The sequence below is a fragment of the Tachyglossus aculeatus genome, chromosome Y4 (assembly GCF_015852505.1).
Source record: "Tachyglossus aculeatus isolate mTacAcu1 chromosome Y4, mTacAcu1.pri, whole genome shotgun sequence".
NCBI classification, from domain to species: Eukaryota; Metazoa; Chordata; class Mammalia; order Monotremata; family Tachyglossidae; genus Tachyglossus; species Tachyglossus aculeatus.
In genome coordinates this window covers 8,896,158-8,920,476 of record NC_052096.1, presented here as the reverse complement: position 1 = coordinate 8,920,476, position 24,319 = coordinate 8,896,158, and the positions used below count along the sequence as shown (strand labels likewise).

Here is a 24,319-nt window from a genome sequence, read left to right as displayed (position 1 = left end):
CAATAAAAGTACATAAAATTCCAGATAAATACATAAGTGCTGTGGTGCTGGGAGGGAGTTCTGTACTAAGTACTTGGGGAAGAGTACAATACAATAGAGTCGGTGGCCACGTTCCCTGCCCACAATGAGTTTACAGTCTAGAGGAAAGTCTTCTCAGATTGACCGCACAGCCTTGCTGCTTCAGTTCGTTCTTGTTAAGAGATTGGGTGTCAGTGTGTTTGTGGGTGAGGGTGTGTCTAAATTTGGGTATACTGACCCGAAAAGAGAGGACCAGGTTTGGGCGAGAAGCAGTTTGTTCTACTGGAAAGAGCACGAGACACAGCATGACTCCCACATACAGCCTGGACCTGAGGAGTCAGAAGGTCCTGGGTTCTAATCCTGGTCCGCCACTTGTCTGATCTTAGAAATCACTTGGGAAAATCACTTCACTTCTCTGTGCCTCAGTTTCCTCATCTGTAAAATGGGGATTAAGACTATGAGCCCCATGTGGGACAGGGGCTGTGTCCAACCTGACGAATCAGGTTGTATCTACCCCAGCGCTTAAGACAGTGCCTAGCACATAGTAAATGCTTAACAGATACTATTTTTAAAAGGAGGGTGAGTGGGGAGGTGTAGGTTCTAATCCCAATGCTTAGGACAGTGCCTAGCACATAGTAAATGCTTAACAGATGCTATTTTAAAAAGGAGGGTGAGTGGGGAGGTGTAGGTTCTAATCCCAATGCTTAGGACAGTGCCTAGCACATAGTAAGTGCTTAACAGATACTATTTAAAAAAAGAGGGTGAGTGGGAAGGAGTAGTTTCTAATCCCAACGCCATTATTTGAAAGCTCTGTGACCTTGGACAAGTCACTCAACTTCTCTGGGCCTCGGTTTCTTCTGCTGTAAAATGAGGACACCTATCCCTCTTTCTCCCTCCTCCTTAGACTGTGAGCACCATGTGGGACAGGGAGTGGATCTGATTTATCTACTCTAACATAGTGTTTGTCACATAGTAAGTGCCTAATAAATGCCGCTATTATTATCACTGAAGAAGGGACAGAAGAGAGAGAGCCAAAAAAGACTATGGGACTGGAAGTCAGAGGACCTGGGTTCTAATCCCTGTTTGCTGGGTGACCTTGTGCAAATCACTTCACTTCTCTGTGCCTCAGTTTCCTCATCTGTAAAATGGGGATTAAGACTATGAGCCCCATGTGGGACAGGGGCTGTGTCCAACCTGACGAATCAGGTTGTATCTACCCCAGCGCTTAAGACAGTGCCTAGCACATAGTAAATGCTTAACAGATACTATTTTTAAAAGGAGGGTGAGTGGAGAGGTGTAGGTTCTAATCCCAGTGCTTAGGACAGTGCCTAGCACATAGTAAGTGCTTAACAGATACTATTTTAAAAAGGCGGGTGAGTGGGGAGGTGTAGGTTCTAATCCCAATGCTTAGGACAGTGCCTAGCACATAGTAAATGCTTAACAGATGCTATTTTAAAAAGGAGGGTGAGTGGGGAGGTGTAGGTTCTAATCCCAATGCTTAGGACAGTGCCTAGCACATAGTAAGTGCTTAACAGATACTATTTAAAAAAAGAGGGTGAGTGGGAAGGAGTAGTTTCTAATCCCAACGCCATTATTTGAAAGCTCTGTGACCTTGGACAAGTCACTCAACTTCTCTGGGCCTCGGTTTCTTCTGCTGTAAAATGAGGACACCTATCCCTCTTTCTCCCTCCTCCTTAGACTGTGAGCACCATGTGGGACAGGGAGTGGATCTGATTTATCTACTCTAACATAGTGTTTGTCACATAGTAAGTGCCTAATAAATGCCGCTATTATTATCACTGAAGAAGGGACAGAAGAGAGAGAGCCAAAAAAGACTATGGGACTGGAAGTCAGAGGACCTGGGTTCTAATCCCTGTTTGCTGGGTGACCTTGTGCAAATCACTTCACTTCTCTGTGCCTCAGTTCCCTCATTCTGCAAAGTCTGCAAAATCTGCACACAGTAAGCGCTCAATAAATTTGACAATGAATGATTGAATGAATGAAAATGGGGATGCAATACCTGATCTCTTGGCTACTCAGACTGTGAGTCCCATCTGGGACCTGATTATCTTGTGTCTATCCCAGTGCTTAGTACAGTGCTTGGCACATAGAAAGTACTTCTCAACTTCTCTAAGCCCCAATTCCCTCATCTGAAAAAAGTGGGAATTCAATATCTGTTCTCCCACCTACTCAGACTGCAGAGCCCATGTGGAACCTGATTATCTTGTATCTACTCCAGAGTTTAGTACAGTGCTCTGCACATAGAAAGCACTTCACTTAACTTCTTTGTGCCTCAGTTCCCTCTTCCGCAAAATGGGGATTCAATACCCGTTCTCCCTCCTACTCAAACTGTGAGTTCCTTGTGGGACCCAATTATCTTGTATCTACCCCAGCACTTAGTATAGTGCTTTTAACAGTACTTTGCACATAGTAAGTGCTTAACAAATGCCATAATTATTATTAGTGCTTACACATAGTAAGCACTTAGCAAATATTATTATTATTATCATTGTTACGGAGCCTTGGCCCCGGGAGAAAGACTGTGTTTTCAGCTGTTGACATGACCCAGCTATACCAGTTTGACTTCCACAATCCATGGGATGTTTTGCCGTACGGGCTTTCTGGTTCTGAGTCATGATTCCTTTTTCCCCGCTGCTGGGGCTTTCCGTGACAACCCACATCCGCCAGTCCTGGGACGTTTCAGTTTTGGGGTTTATGGGATCCCCGAGGTGGGAGGAGAGGGAGGAGGAAGGGTCACATGTCTGGTTCTCCCATCCCTCACACTGGCCAACAGTAGCCAAGATGACCAAGTGGATACTGCTGAGCCTGGTTCTGTGGGAAGGTAAAGGGATTTGAATTTGGTGGAGGGGGTGATGGGGGGGTGACCGGGTGGGAGGTAGAGGGTTTGGGGGTCCTCCAGAAGAGTCTTCAGATTCTAGTTCTAGGATGTGAAGTGCTCTGGGTAGCTTACAAGGGAGGGTGAGATCTAGTGATCCCCGGGAGGCAGGGGCATGGCACAGTTGACCCTCAGCCTGGGAACAGTGCAGATGGGGGCAAGAAGAAGAGGGGAGGGGGCTAGGGCCAGTCCGAGTGAGGCAACAAGGAGCTCCTGCCAAGATGGATGAATTTCCTTTCTTTTTTTTTTTCCTGTGGTCTTTGTTAAGCGCTTACTATTTGCCAGGCACTGTGCTAAGCGCTAAGACGATCAGGTTGGACATGTGGGGCTCCCAGTTTTAATCTCTATTTCATAGATGAGGTAACTGAGGCCCAGAGAAGTGAAGTGACTTGGTCACGGTCACCCAGCAAACAAGGGACAGAGCTGGGACTAGAACCCAGATCTTTCTGACTGCCAGGCCCGTGCTTTATCCACTAGGCCACACTGCTTCTTCTAAGGATGGGGTGCAGGTGGGCGAGGGGACTGGGCACCCCTTCCATTGGGGTAGTCTCCCAAACTATCAGCCCCCCAGGGCCACCTGTCACCTGATTTCTCTCCCACATTTTGGATTATCCAGGGATTACTATTATCTGCACTCTCCTTGTTTCCATCCAGCAGGGCTGTGTATAATCAGCTCCCTTCGATCCCATAGATCCCCATTATCCACACTCACCTCAACTTCTTCCCCGAGGCCACGGATAATACAATACATCTTGCATTATCCATGGGTTTTCAATAGCTAAACTCTCTCCACTTCCTTCCCCCCATCGCTGAGGATAATCTGTGTTTTGAGTTTTCTGTGAGTTTCTGTGTTCTATCCTCTCTCTATTCCTTCCGGGCCATGTTTTGGAGTTTTTGAGAATTCCCATTATCCACGGTCCCTCTATTTCTAACCACGTGGCTGTGGATAGGCAGTGCATTTTGGCTGGTCTGTGGGTTTTCCTTCTCCACACTCTCTAATTCTTCCCTCATGGCAGAGGGTAGTTGGTATGTTCTGCATTAAATGTGCGTTTCCAATCCCCATGTTCTTTCCACTTTTCCCTTCCCCACAGCTGTGGAGAATTGGTGTTTTGGATTATCCACGGGTTTCCATTATCTGCTTCCCTTTCCCTTAAGCTGTGGCTAATCACTGTATCTTGGATTTGTCATGGGTTTCTGTTATCCTGTTCCCCTTCCCCGAGAATAATCAGTGTGTTTTGGATTGTCCATGAGTTTCCATTATCTGCCTTCCCTTCCCAGAGACCATGGAAATTGCTGTGTTTTGGAGTTTCCAACGGGTTTCTGTTATCCACTTTCTCTTTCCCGAAGCCAAGGATAATCGCTGTGTTTTGGATTTTCCTCAGTTTCCATTCTCCATTCTCTGTCCTCTCCCTTCTTGCTGCCACTGATAATCGAGAGTCAGCAGGGGCAGTAACTTCTCGGGGCACCGGAAGAGAGGCTTCCGGGGGGTCCAGCCGACCACTCGAGGCTTGCAAGGGTCATCATCATCATCATCAATCGTATTTATTGAGCGCTTACTGTGTGCAGAGCACTGTACTAAGCGCTTGGGAAGTACAAGTTGGCAACATATAGAGACAGTCCCTACCCAACAGTGGGCTCACAGTCTAAAAGTCTAAAAGGGTCCAGTGAACGGGAAGAGCCTGGGTCCAGGAGTCAGAAGGATCCCAGTTCTAATCCCAGCTCTGCCACTTGTCTGCCATGTGCCCTTGGGCAAGTCACTTCACTTCGCTGTGCCTCAGTTACCTCATCTAAAAAATGGGGATGAAAACTGTGAGCCCAATGTGAGACCTGGACTGGGACCCACCAGGCTAGCTTGTACCTTTCCCAATGCTTAGTATGGTGCCTGGCACATAATAAGTGCTTAACAAATACCATTATTATTATTATTGTTGTTATTATTATTATTACTCTCTGTGCCCCAGTTCCCTCATTTGTAAAATGAGAATGAAAACTGTGAGTCCCATGTGGGACAGAGACTTTGTCCCACCTTTATCAACCCAGCGCTTAGTACAGTGTCTGGTACATAGCGCTTAACAAATACCATTAAAAAAATCATAGGCAGCTCCCGTCAATCAATCGTTGGCATTTATTGAGCGCTTACTGCATGCAGAGCACTGGACTGAGTGGTTGGGAGAGGACACTAGAAGAATATAACAGACACATTCCCTGCATCTTCTTTAAAGCCCTCAATCCCCTTGCCCCTTCCTACCTCACCTCGCTACTCTCCTACTGCAATCCAACCTGCACGCTTTGCTCCACTAATAATAATAATAATAATAATAATAATGATGATGATGGTATTTGTTAAGCACTTACTATGTGCAGAGCACTGTTCTAAGCGCTGGGGGGGGATACAAGGTGATCAGGTTGTCCCACATGGGGCTCACAGTCTTAATCCCCATTTTACAGATGAGGGAACTGAGGCCCAGAGAAGTGAAGTGACTTGCCCAAAGTCACACAGCTGACAATTGGCGGAGCTGGGATTTGAACCCATGACCTCTGACTCCAAAGCCCAGGCTCTTTCCATTGAGCCATGCTGCTTCTCTGCTGTACTCTGCTCTAATGCTAACCTTCTCACTGTGCTTCGATCTTGTCTATCTCACCGCGATCTCTCACCAACGTCCTACCTCTGGCCTGAAATGCCCTCCCTCTTCATATCCGACAGACAATTCCTCTCCCCCACCTTCAAAGTCTATCTCCTCCAAGAGGCCTTCCCTGATTAAGCCCTCCTTTCCTCTTCTCCCACTCCCTTCTGCATCACCCTGACCGGCTCCCTTCATTCATCCCCCTGCCCAGCCCCACAGCACTTACGTCCATATCCATCATTTATTTATTTCTATTAATGTCTGTCTCCCCCTCTAGACCGTTAGCACCTTGTGAGCAGGGAATATGTCTGTTTATCGTTCTTTGTAATTTAATTCAATTCAACCGTATTTCTTGAGTGCTTGCTGTTTGCAAAGCACTGTACTAAGTGCTTGGGAGAGTACATTATAGCAATAAACTTACCCTTCCTAGTGCTTAGTAAGGTCGCTGTGGGCAAGGAATATGTGTGTTTATTGTTTTGTTGTAATTCAGTTGTATTTATTGAGTGCTTACTGTGTGCAAAGCACCATACTAAGCGTTTGAGAGAATACGATATAACAATAAACATACTCTCCCAAGCACCTAGAAAGCTCCTTGTGGGCAGGGAATGTGTCCGTTTATTGTTGAATTGCACTCTCCCAAATGCTTAGTACAGTGCTTTGCAAAAGTGCTCAATAAATACAAGTTGAATTAGTATAGTGCTCCGCACACGGTCAGCGGTCAATAATAGTAATAATTGTGGTATTTGTTATGTGCTTACTATGTGCCAGGCACCGTACTAAGTGCTGGGGTGAATACAAGTAAATCGGGTTGGACATAGTCCCTGTCCCACACGGGGCTCACCGTCTCCATCCCCATTTTCCAGATGAGGGAACTAAGGCAGGGCCCGTCTTCCCCCTTCTAGGCTGTGAGCCTGGGTTGAGCAGGGATTGATTGTCCCAGAGAAGCAGCGTGGCATAGTGGAAAGAGCATGGGCTTGGGGGTCAGAGGTCATGAGCTCTAATCCTGCCTCTGACACTTGTCTGCTGTCTGACTTTGGGCAAGTCACTTGACTTCTCTGCCCCTCAGTTACCTCCTCTGTAAAATGGGGATTAAGACTCCGAACCCCACGTGAGACAACCAGATTACCTTTGTATCTTCCTCAGCACTTAGAACCGTGCTGGACCCATAGTAAGCGCTTAACAAATGCCCTCATCATTATTATTATTATAGCAGCGTGGCTCACTGGAAAGAGCCCGGGCTTTGGAGTCAGAGGTCATGGGTTCAAATCCCGGCTCTGCCGATTGTCATCTGTGTGACTTTGGGCAAGTCACTTAATTTCTCTGGGCCTCAGTTACCTCACCTGGAAAATGGGGATGAAGACCCTCAGTGAGCCCCTGTGGGACAACCTGATCACCTTGTAAACCCCCCTAGCGCTTAGGACAGTGCTTTGCACATAGTAAGCACTTAATAAATGCCATTATTATGATTATTATTACTTGTTGCCGAATTGGCCTTCCCAAGCGCTTAGTACAGTGCTCCGCACACACTAAGCGCTCGATAAATACGATTGACTAAACGAATGAGAAGCGAGGTGACTTGCCCGAGGTCACCCAGCAGGCAGGTGGCAGAGGGGGGGACCAGAACCCACGTCCTTCGACTCCCAGGCTCCGGGCTGTCCGGAATGGGCCACGCTGCCCTGACCGAACTGGGACCCACAGGAGGCCGGACCCGACGGTCCCTCAGCTCAGCCCGGTTCCTTGTCCCTCTGCCGTTCCAGCCCAGTGGTGGGCCGCCTCCGGGGAGGCCTCCCGGGTGGAGGGCCTGGTGGGAACATCAGCGCTGCTGGAGGCGGAGGCGGGTCCGGGCTTCCAAGTAAGGGAGGCCATCTGGAGGAGGCTGTGTCCGTCGGAAGAGGAGCTGGTGGCCACGTTCTTCGGGGGCATGGCCCAGACCCTGTACCGCTCCCGCTTGCTGGGCCGCGCCCGGCTGCTGGCCAACCTGAGCCTGGAGGTGCGGCGGCTGCAGCGGGCGGACACCGCCAACTTCTCCCTCCTCCTCGTCGACGCCCACGGACGAGCCCGGACGCGCACCGTCCAGCTCCACGTCTACGGTGCGACCCCCGAGGATGCCGGACGCTGGCCCTCACGTGGCCCCGACACGACCCCCGACGCGGCCCCCGACACCACCCTTGATACTGCCCCGGCACGGTCCCGATATGGCCCAGATACGACCCCCTGAACAGCCCCGACACAGCCCCCGACATGGCCCGACACGGCCCCTTACACGACCCCCAAAACGACCCCCGATACTGCCCCGACACAGTCCCGATACGGCCGAGACACGACCCCCAAAACAGCCCCGATACAGCCCCCGACACGGTCCCGATATGGCCCAGACGCGACCCCCAGAACAGCCCCGAAACAGCCCCCGACGTGGCCCGACACGGCCCCCGACATGACCCCCGATACTGCCCCGACACGACCCCCAAAACAGCCCCGACACAGCCCCCGACATGGCCCCCAATACTGCCCCGACACGGTCCCGATATGGCCCAGACACGACCCCCAAAACAGCCCCGACACAGCCCCCGGCATGGCCCCCGATACTGCCCCGGCACGGTCCCGATGTGGCCCAGACACGACCCCCAGAACAGCCCCGACACAGCCCCCGAAATGGCCTGACACGGCCCCCGACACGACCCCCGATACTGCCCCGACACGGTCCCGATATGGCCCAGACACGACCCCAAAACAGCCCCGACACAGCCCCCGACACGACCCCCGATACTGCCCCAACACAGTCCCGATATGGCCCAGACACGACCCCCAAAACAGCCCCGACACAGCCCCCGGCATGGCCCCTGATACTGCCCCGACATGGCCCAGACACGACCCCCAAAACAGCCCCGACACAGCCCCCGACATGGCCTGACACGGCCCCTAACACGGCCCCCGATACTGCCCCGACACGGTCCCGATATGGCCCAGACACGACCCCCAAAACAGCCCCGACACAGCCCCCGACATTGCCCCGACACGACCCCCGCCACTGACCCCGATATGGCCCCCACACGATCCCCGACCCGACCCCCGACGCGCCCCCGATTCGGCCCCGACATAGCCCTGACACAGTTCCAACCTGGCCTCGACACTGCCCCTGACACGGCCCCGACTTGGCCCCAACACGACCCCCCGACACTGTCCCTGATAAGGCCGCAAAATGACCCCGACACGGCTCCCGAAGAGGCTTCCACCCGCCCCCCGACCTGTCACGGGCTCGGCCCCTGACACAACCCCCGACACGGCCCCGACACGGTTCCCCCCCTGCCCCGGGCCTCTACAGAGTCCTCTACCCCACCGGGGTGGAAAGGTGGGGCCAACTGAGGCGAGACCCCCACCCAGGGGGACCCAAGGCCCAGTGGGAGGAAGAGAAGGGAGGTGGGGGGAGGAGGAGGAGGAGGAAAAGGCAGAGGAACCTCTGGGAACACGAGAGTCGGGGTACTGTGGCGGGGTGGGGGGAAACGAAAGTGGGAAATTAATTAATGATGGGCATTATTAAGCGCTTACTCTGTGCGAACCACTGTTCTAAGCGCTGGGGTAGATACAAGGTAATCAGGTTGTCCCCTCGTGGGGCTCACAGTCTTAGTCCCCATTTCCCGGATGAGATCACTGAAGCACAGAGAAGTGAAGTGGTTTGCCCCAGCAGCAAGTGGCGGAGCCGGGATTAGACCCGACGCCCTCTGACTCCCAAGACTGCGAGCCCGTTGTTGGGTAGGGACCGTCTCTATATGTTGCCAACTTGTACTTCCCAAGCGCTTAGTGCAGTGCTCTGCACACAGTAAGTGCTCAATAAATACGATTGAATGAATGAATAAGTCACGCTGGCTCCAAAGAGAAGTGGGTGGGGGCCGTCTGGGAAACCAGGGAATCAATCAGTCGCATTTATTGAGCACTTACTGTGTGCAGAGCACTGTACTAAGCGCTTGGGAAGTACAAGTTGGCAACATATAGGGACAGTCCCTACCCAACAGTGGGCTCACAGTCTAAAAGGGAAAATCAATCAATCAATCGTATTTATTGAGCGCTTACTGTGTGCAGAGCACTGTACTAAGCGCTTGGGAAGTACAAGTTGGCAACATATAGAGACAGTCCCTACCCAACAGTGGGCTCACAGTCTAAAAACACGGGAGAAATTGGGGGTGGGAATGGGGGGGGGGGGGGCGTCTGAGATGGAGGCGAGGTTCCGGACTCTGTTCCCCATCCAGAGGCGGTGTCCAAGCCCACGGTCCAGGTGTTCACGGCCGAGGCGGGGGGCTCCCGTCCTGGGGGGCCCTGCCACGCCTTCCTGTCCTGCGACACCCGCAACGGCTCGGACGTGGCCTACAGCTGGAGGCGGGAGGACCGGGGCGGCCGACGGGAACAGGCCGGCTCGGGGAACGGGGAGCCCCTCTCCGTCCTGGCAGGGGGCAGGGTCCTGAGGGTCTCCCTGCCCCCCGGGGACCGGGACACCTCTTTCTCCTGCATCGTCGCCAACCCCGTCAGCTGCCACTCCACGGCCGTCACCCCCTGGGACCACTGCCACCGTGGGCCAGGTAAGACGGGACCTCCGACCCCACCGCGCCCACCATTCCGCAGGGGTAGGCCCTGCTGCGAAGGGGGCGGAAGGGGGAGAGGGAAAAGGAGGGGAGGTGGGGGAGAAGGGAGGAGGGGGATGAGGAAGAGGCAAAGGAAGTGAGGGAGAGGGAGGAAGGGAGAGAAGGAGGAGGAGAAGGAAGAGGAAAAGGAGGGAAAGTAGCGGAGAGGGAGGGAGAGAAGGAGGAGCGGGACAAGGAAGTCGAAGAAGAGGGGAAGTGAGGGGGAAAGGGAGAGGAGGAGAAGGAGGGGGATGAGGGAGAGGAGAAGGAGGGGAAGTGGGAGAGAGGGAGGGAGAGAAGAAGGAGGAGGATAAGGAAGAGGAAGAGGAGGGGGAGTGTGAGGGGAGGAAGGGAAGGAGAAGGAGGAAAGCGCTTAGAACAGTGCTCAGCGCTTAGAACAGTGCTCTGCATATAGTAAGCGCTTAACAAATGCCATCATTATTATTATTATAAGGAAGAGGGAAAGGAAGGGAAGTGTGGGAGAGGGAGGGAGAGAAGGAGGAGGGAAGAGGAACAGTAAGCTCATTGAGGGCAGGGAATGTGTTGAGCAACTCTGATATATCGTCGTCTCCCAAGTGGTTAGTCCAGTGCTCTGCACACAGAGAGCACTCAATAAATACCATTGATTTATTGTTTATTTAGGTTAATGTCCATCTCTCCCTCTAGACTGTAAGTTCCTTGTGGGCAGGGAACATGTCTACCAACTCAGCTATATTGTCCTTTCCCAAGTGCTTAGTATAATGTTCTGCACACAGTAAGCACTCCATAAATACCACTGATTGATTGATTGTATGGGGAGAAGGAGGAGGGAAGAGTGGGAGGACAAGGAGGAGGAGGAGAATCGATCACTTAATGGTATTTACTGAGCACTTACTGAGTGCACAGCACTGTGCTAAGAGCTTGGGATAGTACACTACAACAGAGTTGGTAGAAACTTTGGTAAGCCCATAGTGAGCTAGAGGCAGAAACAGACATTAATATAAATACATTTTGGAGAAGGATGAGAAGGAGGAGAAAGAAAGAGAGGAGGAAGACGAAAGAAGGGAGGCATAAGAACCCAACAGATAACCTCGGCTTTTAACCCTACCCCTAGTGATATCACAACTCTCTATAGCCAGCTAAAAAACCCCACCCTCAACCCTGCTCCCTGATGACATCACATCTTCGAAGCCAGCCAAGAACCAGGCCCTTAACCCCAGCCCTGGGGACATCAGAACCTAGTCAAGACCTTGGCCTTTCACCCCTCCCCGCCTGATGACATCATAATCCCTCAAAGAAAACCCTTCCCAGTGACATCACAATCTTCAAAGCCAGCTAAGAACCAGGCCCTTAACCCCACCCACTGGAGTCATTAGAATCCAGTCAAGAACTTGACCCTTCACCCTGCCCCCACATGATTTCTTAATCCCTTAAATCTTAGTGACATCACAATCCCTCAAAGCACCCCCCCCCCCCCCGCCAACCCCGTCCCAGAATCTCCACCGGCACCGCTCAGTGGTTCGGCATTATGGAAGGCCTGTCTATGAGGAGGTAGACTGCCTCTGGCATAGAAGAATGGGGTGGGACCGGGAAGGCTCAGAGAGGGTCACTGACAGGCCCATGGTCACACAGCAGGTCAGGGGCAGAGCTGGGACTAGAACCCGCGTCTCCTGACTCCTGGGTCCCTGTTCCAGAAGGTGATGCTATTAGTATGGTGGGTGGGAGGATGGGCTTTTCATTCATTCATTCAATCGGTATTTATTGAGCACTTACTGTGTGCAGAGCACTGTACTAAGCGCTTGGAAAATACAATTCAGCGATAGAGACAATCCCTGCCCACAATGAACTTACAGTCTAGAAGGGGGGAGACAGACATCAAAACAAGTAAACAGGCATTGACATAAATAGAATTATAGATATGTTCATATATACACAAGTGCTGTGGGGTGGGGGGGAATAGAGCAAAGGGAGCCAGTCGGGGAGATGGGGAGGGGAGAAGGAGCTGAGGAAAAGGGGGGCTTATTCTGGCAAGGCCTCTTGGTGGAGGTGAGCCTTCAGTAGGGCTTTGAAGGAGGTAAGCGTGATTGTTTGGCGGATTTGAGTAGGGAGGGCATTCCAGGCCAGAGGTAGGACGTGGGCCAGGGGTCGACGGTGGGACAGGTGAGAATGAGGCACAGTGAGAAGGCATTCCACTTTCCAAAGCTTTCCGCTGACCCTGCCCTGCTCCTTTCAGAGGCTGAGAAGATGCCCTACTGGGACATCATGCTGGTAGCACTTCCGGTGGCTGTGGTCTTGCTGCTGGTGGCTGTCATCACCCTGAGACACTGCATCCTCTGCTCAGGTTAGGGCTAGACGGGCTCTTCCCTGCCACTGCTGGGGTGGAGGTGGGGTAAACTGGGTCTGGCCCATCTCCTCACCAGCCGAATCAGCGGAAGGGACTGGTGCAGACTGGAAGGAGCGTGGCCTGGCCCTCAGGCAGGAGGATGGATGGAATGACCTCTCCTGTTCTCTCTGTTCTGTCTTCCAGGGAGTAAAAGGAAACAGGACCTGACCACCACCACCTCCTCCCTGGACACAGAAACTCCCCAGGTGTAGCACCCACTGCCCCTATCTCAAGGACTTCCCCTCCCATCCACCTACTCCGTTTGCCCTCGGGGGTCAGGAGGTGGGTCAGTGTAAGATTGGAGGGTGTGCACATGGGGGAAGGTGGAAGGAAGCAGAAGGAGGAAAGCTGGTTCAGAGTCCCCTTCCCCTCTCCCACCTCCTACCCACCCCATGGTTCGTGAGGTTGGGGGGAAGCGGGAATAGAGGTGAGGGACACAAATGAGGAAAGTAACTTGGGGCATAGTGGGTATTGCTGAACTCCCTGGGGTTTGTTTTTTTCCATTCCCCACCACAGCCCTGGCCAGTGCTCCTTGAGAGAAATCAGGCAGGACCTAAGAGAAACTAGGCTGTGGGATAGGTGTAAGCATTTAAGTAAAAGTTAGAAAAGGTGGTCCACCCCTCTGGCTTCTCCCCTCCCTCTCTCCAGGAGGTCCCCTCTTCCTCTGACCATGCTCTCCCACACATCGTGATTGGCGAGACACCGGAATGTCGTTTGGGGCTCCAAGAAGAGAGAGATCACTGCGGAGAATGTCACCCTGAGCGCTCCACCCCACTTCCCAGTGACCAGGAACGGACAGGACTGCGGGCAGGATGTCAGGAGCAAGCTTTTCACGCTCTGATGGCCATTCATTGAACTGTTCCCCACCTCCTGGCCCCTGTACCCTCCAATCAATCTATATATTCATTGAATGTTTACTTTATGGAAAGCTCTTTACTGAACGTGTGGGAGAGTACAGTGTAACAAAGTTGGTAAACACATTCCCTACCCACACCAGGGTTCCAATCTAGATGGGAGGTGGAGCCCCATTCCAGCCTGAGAGCTAAGGCAGAGAGCAGGCCCTGGGCCCTGGGCCACTAGTCACAGGAAGAGGCAACTTCTCTATGGGCCTGGCATTTCTCCTAGACCTAAACCCAATCCCAATACTAGTCTTTAAACTTTAATCCCTAAGACTCAACATCAGGCCAACCCAGCCCCAACTCAAATTCTCCTTCTCTGCCTCCTAAATCCATTCCCAAACTTACCCTTCACCCTCATCCAACCCCTGCAAACCCTTACCACCACCCAATCAAAACCCCAACCCTAACTCTAACCCTTAAACCAACTACTAACCCCAACCCCAAACCCAACACTGACCACATGGGTGGAAAGGGAGAGAGGGAAAGGAGAAGGGAAGGAAGTGAAAGGGAGATGGCAGCAGAGAGAGATAGAGAGGCAGAAAAAGAAAATCAGAGAGAGAGGAGAATGACAAAAAGGAAAAAAAGAGATGCAGAGAAAGGAGAGAGACAATATAAGAGACAAAGACAGAGACACAGAAAAAGACTGGAAGACAGAAAGACTGAGAAACAAAAAGAAAGAGGAGAGACGGCAAGAAAAAGACAGACATAAAGGCAAAGAGAGACACAGAAAAGGAGAGGCAGGAATGGGGAGCAGAGACATACAGGGACAGAGAGGCAAAGAGATGGAGAGGAAGATGGAAGTAAAGAGATGGAGAGAAAGACTGAGAAGTAAGAGAGGAAAAGAGAGAGGAGATTGAGAAAAAATCAGAGACAAAGACAGAGAAAAAGTGAGGATAGAGGCAGAACGAAGCCGAAACAGCAACCAGAAAAGGAGATAGAGAGAAAGACAGAGGTGAAGAGACACAAAGAGACTGATTAAAAGACAGAGCGAAGAGAAAGACAGTCATGCAGAGTGAAAGACAAACTGATAGACAGGCAAAAAAACACAGGGAGATGGAAAGAGAAAGAGAGAGGAGAGAAAGCAGTGTCACAAAGAGATAGAGAAAGGTAAAGAGACAGAGAGACAAAGATAGCAAAACAAAGGAAAGAGACAGAGAGCAAAAGGCAGAGTCAGAGAGACCAAGAGATACCAGGAGACAGACAGAGAGATCAAGAGGAGAGAAAATCAGTGAGTACCACAGAGAAACAGGTAAAGAGACATGGAGAAAGAGATAAAGATGGAGAGTTAGAGACACAAAGAAAGAAAGGTGGAGAGACAGAGAAAGAGGAAAGAGATAGAGAAAGGGGGAAGAGGCAGAAAGTTAAAGAGATCGAAGGAGACAAACCCAGAGAGATAGGGAAGGGGAGAAAGACGGTGAGTGCCACAGAGAGTTATAGAGAGGAGACAGAGAGTGGTAAAAAGTCACAGAGATAGAAAGAGAAGAAAGAGACAGAGAGAAAAGGGCAGAGAAAGAGAGATAAAGGGACACAGGGGGAAGGATAAAGACAGACGACTGTCTTCCAACCTCAGCTTCTGACTGTGCCTCTGACCCTGAACTCTTGCAACCCTTATCTCATCTATCTTGCTGCCGATCTCTCACATAAATCTTGGCCCTGGCCTGCAACATCCTCCCTCCTCATATCCGACAGATGATCACTCTCCCCACCTTCAGAGCCTTATTGAAAGCACCTCTCCACCAAGATGCCTTCCCCAACCAGGCCCTACTTTCCTCAAGTCCTACTCCCTTCTGCATCGCCCTTCCACTTGGATTTGCATCCTTTTTTCACTTCTCCCTCAGCCCCATAGCACTCATGACCATATCTGTAATTTATTTATTTCTATTAATATCTGTCTTCCCCTCTAGACTGTAAGCTCTTTGTGGGTAGGGAAAATGTCTACCACCCTCTTGTATTGTATTCTCCCAACTGCTTAGTCCAGTGCTCTGCACACAGTAAGGGCTCAATAAATACGATTGACTGATTGTTTGACTGATCGATTGAACCCTCTCCCCCTTCAAATCCACCTGTCCACAGTGCCCAACTGGCAGTGCCCTCCTAAAAGCCCACCTCCACTAGGAGGCTTTTTCCAATCTCCTCCATGTGCATTCATCATCCAGTTATTTATTTATCCTGCCACGTTCCTGCGAGCAGCAGCAATAGTGTGGTGTCTTTCTCCTCTGATGGACTCCTGGCCTCCTCCCACTCCCAGCCCCACAGCACTTATGTACATATCTGTAATTTATTTATTTATATTAATGTCTGTCTCCCCCTCTAGACTGTAAGCTCGTTGTGGGCTTAAACAATAAACAATATTGTTGAGGGTGATGATTACGGTACTAGTTAAGAGCTTACCATGTGCCAGGCATTGTTTTAAGTGATGGGGTAGATTCAAGGTAATCTGGTTGGACACAGTCCCTATCCCACATGGGGCTCACATTCTTAATTCCCATTTTACAGATGAGGGAACTGAGGCACAGAGTAGTGAAGTGACTTGCCCAATGTCACACAGCAGACATGTAGCGGAGCCAGGACTAGAACTCAGATCCTTCTGACTCTCAGGCCCGGACTCTAGCCACTAAACCAAACTATTGCATGCTCCCAAGCAATTAGTACAGTGCTCTGCACAAAGTAAGTGCTCAATAAATATGATAGAAGCAGCGTGCTTGGGCTTGGGAGTCAGAGGTCGTGGGTTCTAATGCCAGCTCTGCCATTTGTCGGCTGTGTGACTTTGGGCAAGTCACAACTTCCCTGTGCCTGTTACTTCATCAGTAGAATGGGGATTAAAACTGTGAGCGCCACGAGGAGCAATCTGATTACCTTGTATCTACCCCAGCGCTTAGAACAGTGCTTGGCATATAGTAAATGCTTAACAAGTACCATTATTATTAACAGTGATTGGCATATAGTAAGCGCTTAACAAACAGAGAAGCAGCGGGGCTCAGTGGAAAGAGCACGGGCTTTGGAGTCAGAGGTCATGGGTTCGAATCCCGGCTCCCCCACATATCTGCTGTGTGACCTTGGGCAAGTCACTTCACTTCTCGGAGCCTCAGTGACCTCATCTGTAAAATGGGGACGATGACCGTGAGCCCCACGCGGGGCAACCTGATCACCTTGTAATAATAATAATAATGATGATGGCATTTGTTAAGCGCTTACTATGTGCAAAGCACTGTTCTAAGCGCTGGGGGGGGATACAATGCGATCAAGTTGTCCCACGGGGGGCTCACAGTCTTAACCCCCATTTTTACAGATGAGGGAACTGAGTCTCGGAGAAGTGAAGTGACTTGCCTAAGGTCACAGAGCAGACTTGTGGCGGAGCCGGGATTCGAACCCACGACCTTGTATCCCCCCCCGCGCTTAGAACAGTGCTTTGCACATAGTAAGCGCTTAACAAATGCCATTATTATTATTAAATACCATTATTACTGTTATTATTATTATTACTGACTGACCGCCCCCCTACGCCGATCCTCGCTGGGTTGTAGGCTCGAGGTCAAGCTCGTGGTGGGCCACAAGGGGGCGCCCGGTCCGCGTTCGGCCACCGGGAAACGGGGGGTGCCGGGGGCGCGTTCGGCCACCAGGGGGCGCCCGGCCCCGCGCTCGATTTCCCCCGGAGGCGCCCAATAAGTAGCATTAGTGGATGGATTGAGGGCAGACTTGAGCCCACGGCAACGCGGGATGCGCCGGAACGAGCCAACCGGGCGTGACCCCTGCTCATTTTCCGCCGCACGCGAACGCCGAGTCAACCCCGACACCCCGGGGAGTGCCGAGGGTGCACGCCCAGCCACAGGGAAACACCCGCCCTGCTCGCCCCAGCCTGGACCCACTCTCCCCCACCCTCTCCGGGCCCCAGGTGATCCTGGCTCCCAATCAATCAATCGTATTTATTGAGCGCTTACTTTAGTATGTTTGGTTTTGTTCTCCGTCTCCCCCTTTCAGACTGTTGAGCCCACTGTTGGGTAGGGACTGTCTCTATATGTTGCCAACTTGTACTTCCCAAGCGCTTGGTCCAGTGCTCTGCACATAGTAAGCGCTCAATAAATACGATTGATGATGATGATGATGATGCAGAGCACTGGACGAAGCGCTTGGGAAGTACAAGTTGGCAACATCTAGAGACAGTCCATACCCAACAGTGGGCTCACAGTCTAAAAGGGGGAGACGGAGAACAAAACCAAATATACTAACAAAATAAAATAAATAGAATAGATATGGACAAGTAAAATAAATAAATAAATAAATAGAAACGCGGGGTGGGAGCGTGGCCTATCAATCATATTGATTGAGCGCTTACTGTGCGCAGAGCACTGTACTAAGCGCTTGGGAAGTACAAGTTGGCAACATATAGAGACAGTCCCTACCCAACAGTGGGCTCACAGTCTAAAAGGGGGAGACAGAGATCAAAACCAAACATACTAACAAAATAAAATAGAATAGATATGTACAAGTAAAATAAATAAATAGAAACGTGGCGTTGGAGCGTGGCCTATCAATCAATCATACTTATTGAGCACTTACCTTGCGCAGAGCACTGTACTAAGCGCTTGGGAAATACAAGTTGGCAACGTATAGAGACAGTCCCTACCCAACAGTGGGCTCACAGTCTAAAAGGGGAAGACAGAGAACAAAACCAAACATACTAACAAAATAAAATAGAATAGATAAGTACAAGTAAAATAAATAAATAGAAACGTGGGGTTGGAGCGTGGCCTATCAATCAATCATATTGATTGAGCGCTTACTGTGCGCAGAGCACTGTACTAAGCGCTTGGGAAGTACAAGTTGGCAACATATAGAGACAGTCCCTACCCAACTAGTGGAAAGAGCCCGGGCCTGGGAATCAGGCCTGGGTTCTAATGCCCGGCTCCGCCTCTTGCCTGCTGTGTGACCTGGGCTGGTCACTTCCGTGCCTCTGTTACCTCATCCGTCAAATGGGGAATCAAAACCTGGCCTTTCTCCTACTGTACGGGATGGTATGTATTCCTCCGTAGCTCTCTCAGGACTTAGAACAGTGCTTGGCACAAAATAAACACTTAAATAATAATAATAATGGCATTTATTAAGCGCTTACTATGTGCAAAGCACGGTTCTAAGAGCTGGGGAGGTTACAAGGTGATCAGGTTGTCCCACATGGGGCTCACAGTCTTAATCCCCATTTTACAGATGAGGTAACTGAGGCCCAGAGAAGTTAAGTGACTTGCCCGAAGTCACACAGCTGACAAATGGCAGAGCGGGGATTTGAACCCATGACCTCTGACTCCAAAGCCCGGGCTTTTTCCACTGAGCCACGCTGCTTCTCAAATACCACAATTATGTCAGCTGTGTGACTCTGGGCGAGTCACTTCATCATCATCATCAATCGTATTTATTGAGCGCTTACTATGTGCAGAGCACTGTACTAAGCGCTTGGGAAGTACAAATTGGCAACATATAGAGACAGTCCCTACCCTACAGTGGGCTCACAGTCTAAAAGGGGGAGACAGAGAACAAAACCAAACATACTAACAAAATAAAATAGAATAGATATGTACAAATAAAATAAATAGAGTAATAAATATGTATAAACATATATACATATATACAGGTGCTGTGGGGAAGGGAAGGAGGTAAGATGGGGGTATGGAGAGGGGGACGAGGGGGAGAGGAAGGAAGGGGCACTTTTCTGTGCCTCAGTTACCTCATTTGTAAAATGGGGATTAAGATTGTGAGCCCCACGGGGGACAACCTGATCACCTTGTATCCCCCCCCGGCGCTTAGAACAGTGCTTTGCACATAGTAAGCGCTTAACAAATACCGTCATTATTATTATGCCCCAGCTCGCCTGCCGCCACGGCCACCACAAACCACGTGATGCGGGGACACTCTGACCTAAATCCCTCTCGCTGCAGGTTCAGCCGCTCCGCCTCTGTCACTGCCCTCCCGGGAGGGAAGGAAGCTAATCCCATGGGAAAATCCTCCCAAACAATGGTTCGGGAGAACAGGGCCACGTGATTAAATTTTCCCAGTTCTACCTGAGGGAGCTGTTGATCTGCTCTTTAAGGGAGGAGTCTTCCCCTCCCCGCTTTCCGGCAGGGTCCTGATCTCCCCCACAGGCTCATAAACACCCAGGGGGACCCTGGGCTCCTCTTCCCCTCGTTGGGCACTTAATTGCCTCGTTGGGCAATTAATTTCCCACCTTGTCCCAGGTGTTATCCCGGTCAGACCAGTATGTACTATTCATTCATTCATTCAATCGTATTTATTGAGCGCTTACTGTGTGCAGAGCACTGTACTAAACGCTTGGGAAGTACAAGTTGGCAACCTATAGAGACGGTCCCTACCCAACAGCGGGCTCACAGTCTAGAAGGGGGAGACAGACAACAAAGCTAAACATATAAACCAAATAAAATAAATTGAATACATACGTACAAGTAAAATAGAGTAATAAATATGCACAAACATATATATATATATACATATATATATATATATATATATATATATATATATATATATATACAGGTGCTGTGGGGAGGGGAAGGATACTATTGATGGATCAATTAATGCTATTTATTGACCCTGGGCACCCCTTCCTCTCGTTGGGCACAAAGTTTTGCTCATAGTGGACCAGGGCCTAGCAGGGAGGAGTGGTAGTCTAGCAAGTGTCAATCAAATCGGGACTCCCCCTCCCCTCCTCCCAGTTCCTATTTCATCCTTCGCCCCTCACGCCAGGCACCCCTATACCAACCTACTCCCTACTTCCCTGCCCCCTGGGGGGTTCGGTCCATTCGGATTTCAGGGTCAGCCACACAAATAACACGGCACGGAGGCCGCCTCTGGGTTTGAGGGAACCCTGGGGGAGAGAGGGAGAAGAATTCCAGGGGGAAACTGAGGCAGGGAGCCAGACTCGGGGCTGTGGGGAGAGGAGGGAAATGGGGTATTTTGAGGGGCCGTGTCAGGGGAGGGGGCTGGGGGAGAGAGGGAGAAGAATTCCAGGGGGAAACTGAGGCAGGGAGCCAGACTCAGGGCTGTGGGGAGAGGAGGGAAATGGGGTATTTTGAGGGGCCATGTCAGGGGAGAGGGCTGGGTTTGGGGGCAGGAGAGACAGCGGGACTGAGAGATAGACAGTGAACAACTAGTAATTCCCCACAATGAGAAATGGCCCCTTTTAGACTGTGAGCCCACTGTTGGGTAGGGACTGTCTCTATATGTTGCCAATTTGTACTTCCCAAGCGCTTAGTACAGTGCTCTGCACATAGTAAGCGCTCAATAAATACGATTGATGATGATGATGATGACCATCTCAGGCATAGGGGTGAAGTGGTCTAGTGGAGAGTGCCCAGGCCCGGGAGTCAGGAGGTCTTGAGTTCTAATCCCAGTTCCGCCACTTGTCTTCTGTGTGACCTTGGGCAAGTCACTTCACTTCTCTGTGCCAGTTACCCCGTTTGTAAAATGGGGACTGAGACTGTGAGCCCCATGTGGGACAGGGACTGATTTGCTTGTATCCACCCCAGAGCTTAGTACAGTGCCTGGCAGAGTGTAAAAACTTAATACCCCAATTATTATTTGTAAGGTAAAAACATAACAAATACCCCAATTATTATTTGTAAACTAGCAAGATTCCTGAGGGCCGGAACAGGATCTACTTTTGTATTCTCCCAAGTGCTTAGTACAGTGCCCGACCCCCAGTATATACAATTACAGACAGCATATACAATTAATTTCCCACCTTGTCCCAAGTGTTATCCCGGCCAGACCAGTATATTGATAGATCAATTAATGCTATTTATTGAGCATTTACTATGTGCAGAGTACTGTACTAAGCACCTGGGAGAGTACAATCCAACAGATGGACTGATGGATTATTTCGCACCTATCTCACAGATGAATTGCAAGTTTCCTGGGAGGCAGAGGTCACATCTGCTAACCCTACCGGCTTCTCTCAAGCGCCCAGTGTGGTGCTCTCTGCCCACAAAATGGGTTCAATCCCATACTAGAGACAGATGGCTCCATGAAGGCTAGGGATTGACCCGATCGCATCTCGTCTCTAGACCGCAAGCTTGTCTCTAGAGAAGCAGTGTGGTCTACTGGATAGAGTGTGGGCCTGAGAGTCCAAAGGACCTGAGTTCTAATTCCAACGCTGGCACTTATCTGTTGTGTGACCTCGGGAAAGTTACTTAACGTCTCTGTACCTCAGCTCCCTCATCTGTAAAATGGGGATTAAGACTGTGAGCCCCATGGGGGATGGGGGCTGTGTCCTACCCGATTTGCCTAGCTCCATCCCAGGGCTTAGTACAGTGTCTGGCACATAGTAAGCACCTAACAAATACTGCAGTGATTATTATTATTCGACTGTAAGCTCTTTGTGGAAAGGGAATGTGTCTGTTTATTGTCATACTGTCCTCTCCCAATCTCTTAGTAACCATAATAATAATTAAGATACTTGTTAAGCACTTACTATGTGCCAAGCACTGTTGTAAGCACTGGGGTAGATACAAGGTAATCAGGTTGGACACAGCCCTGGTCCCTCATGGGGCTCCCAGTCTTAATCCCCATTTTACAGATGAGGTAACTGAGGTACATCCAAGGGCAGCGTGGCTCAGTGGAAAGAGTACGAGCTTTGGAGTCAGAGGTCACTAGTTCAAATCCCACCTCCGCCACTTATCAGCCGTGTGACTTTGGGCAAGTCACTTAACTTCTCGTGGCTCAGTGGAAAGAGCACGGGCTTTGGAGTCAGAGGTCATGGGTTCAAATCCCAGCTCCGTCACTTGTCAGCTGTGTGACTTTGGGCAAGTCACTTCACTTCACTTCTCTGTGCCTCAGTTACCTCATCTGTAAAATGGGGATGAAGACTGTGAGCCCCCTGTGGGTGACCACAGGTGACCACACCTGATCACCTTGTAACCTCCCCAGCGCTTAGAGCAGTGCTTTGCACATAGTAAGTGCTTAATAAATGCCATTATTATTATTATTATTCTCTGTGCCTCACTTCCTTCATCTGGAAAATGGGGATGAAGACTGTGAGCCCCCCGGGGGACAACCTGATCACCTGGTAACCTCCCCAGCGCTTAGAACAGTGCCTTGCACATAGTAAGCGCTTAACAAATGCCATCATCATCATCATCGAGGGAGGGGATTTGCCCAAGGTCACCCAGCAGACAGGTGGTGAAGCTGGGATTGGAACTCCCGAGTCCGTGCTCTTGCCAATAGGCCGGGCTGCTCCTCTAGAACGGTGCTCAGGACACAGTAAGCGCTCAGTAAATACGACCGAATGAATGAGTGTCTCTCGGGTAATGCCTTTATTCGCGCTGATACCACTGCCCCGAAGCTCTGCGCTTCCCTCCGCGTACAATCCGCAACCTGGCGCCGACTTTCTTTCCCGTGTCCTCCAGGCCCTGGCCCAGCCGCCCCTCGAGGCCCATCTGCCCGGCCTGGGGATGTGCACACTCTCCCTCCTGCTCTCCATGCCCACCCAGGGGTGGGAAGGGAGAGGGGTGTACCCCCTCACCTCTCTCCTGCTTTCCGTGCCCACCCAGGGGTGGGACCCCCACCCCCACCTCCGGGACACCCCCCCAAGTCCAAACCCAAGGGTCTCGGGAAGGCGATGGCATCTCCCTGGGGCCGCCCCGGCCGGTGCTTGGACGGCCTGGTTCAATCAATCAGTCAATCAATCGTATTTATTAAGCGCTTACTGTGTGCAGGGCACTGTACTAAGCACTTGGGAAGGACAAGTTGGCAACATATAGAGACAGTCCCTACCCAACAGTGGGCTCACTGTCTAAAAGCACTGAAAGGAGATGCCATGCACTACTGAGAAATTAATTAATGGACTTTGTGATGTGACGTGATTATCATCAGATTTTCCCAGAATTGGTGCCAAGCTGCTCCCATCCAAACTGGTCACAATTATGGGGTTGATGAGGACTAAAAGGATTTTTTTTTCTTTTTTGAATATTCTTTCCTAATTTATCTTGAGAGATCTGTCTCAGGGAACTGGACTGGCCTTCATCATAGAGAAGCAGCGTGGCTCAGTGTAAAGAGCACGGGCTTTGAGGTCATGGGTTCAAACCCCGGCTCTGCCAACTCTTTATTACTCTATTTATTGACTTATTTTACTTGTACATATTTATTCTATTTATTTTATTCTGTTAATACGTTTGGTTTTGTTCTCTGTCTCCCCCCTTCTAGACTGTGAGCCCGCAGTTGGGTAGGGACCGTCTCTAGATGTTGCCAACTTGGGCTTCCCAAGCGCTTAATCCAGTGCTCTGCACGCAGTAAGCGCTCAATCAATACGATTGATTGATTTGTTCTATTTGGTTTATATGTTTTGTTTTGTTGTTTGCCTCCCCCTTCTAGACTGTAATCCCCCTGTTGGGTAGGGACCGTCTCTAGATGTTGCCAATTTGGACTTCCCAAGCGCTTAGTCCAGTGCTCTGCACGCAGTAAGCGCTCAATAAATACAATCGATTGATTTGTTCTATTTGGTTTATATGTTTTGTTTTGTTGTCTGTCTCCCCCTTCTAGACTGTGAGCCCGCTGTTGGGTAGGGACCGTCTCTAGATGTTGCCAACTTGGGCTTCCCAAGCGCTTAGCCCAGTGCTCTGCACATAGTAAGCGCTCAATCAATACGATTGACGATGATGATGTTGCCAACTTGGGCTTCCCAAGCGCTTAGTCCGGTGCTCTGCACGCAGTAAGCGCTCAATAAATACGACTGATGATGATGATGATGATGTTGCCAACTTGGGCTTCCCAAGCGCTTAGTCCGGTGCTCTGCACGCAGTAAGCGCTCAATAAATACGATTGATTGATTGAGAGGGAGGGGACCCCGGGACCCCTCCCCGAATTGGGGCAGCGCCTCCATCATCAATCGTATTGATTGAGCGCTT

The 24,319-nt window shown here is 50.6% G+C and overlaps 1 protein-coding gene across 1 annotated transcript; it reads left to right on the top strand.

Annotated features, from left to right (window-relative positions):
- Positions 1 to 2,820: 2,820 nt before the first annotated feature.
- SLAMF8 (SLAM family member 8) lies at positions 2,821 to 13,432 on the top strand. The gene is made up of 6 exons (XM_038768453.1): positions 2,821 to 2,860; positions 7,296 to 7,628; positions 9,783 to 10,109; positions 12,364 to 12,471; positions 12,658 to 12,719; positions 13,162 to 13,432. The coding sequence occupies exons 1-6, from the start codon at positions 2,821 to 2,823 to the stop codon at positions 13,366 to 13,368; spliced, it is 1,077 nt and encodes a 358-aa protein (XP_038624381.1). The 3' UTR covers positions 13,369 to 13,432.
- The last annotated feature ends 10,887 nt before the right edge of the window (positions 13,433 to 24,319 follow it).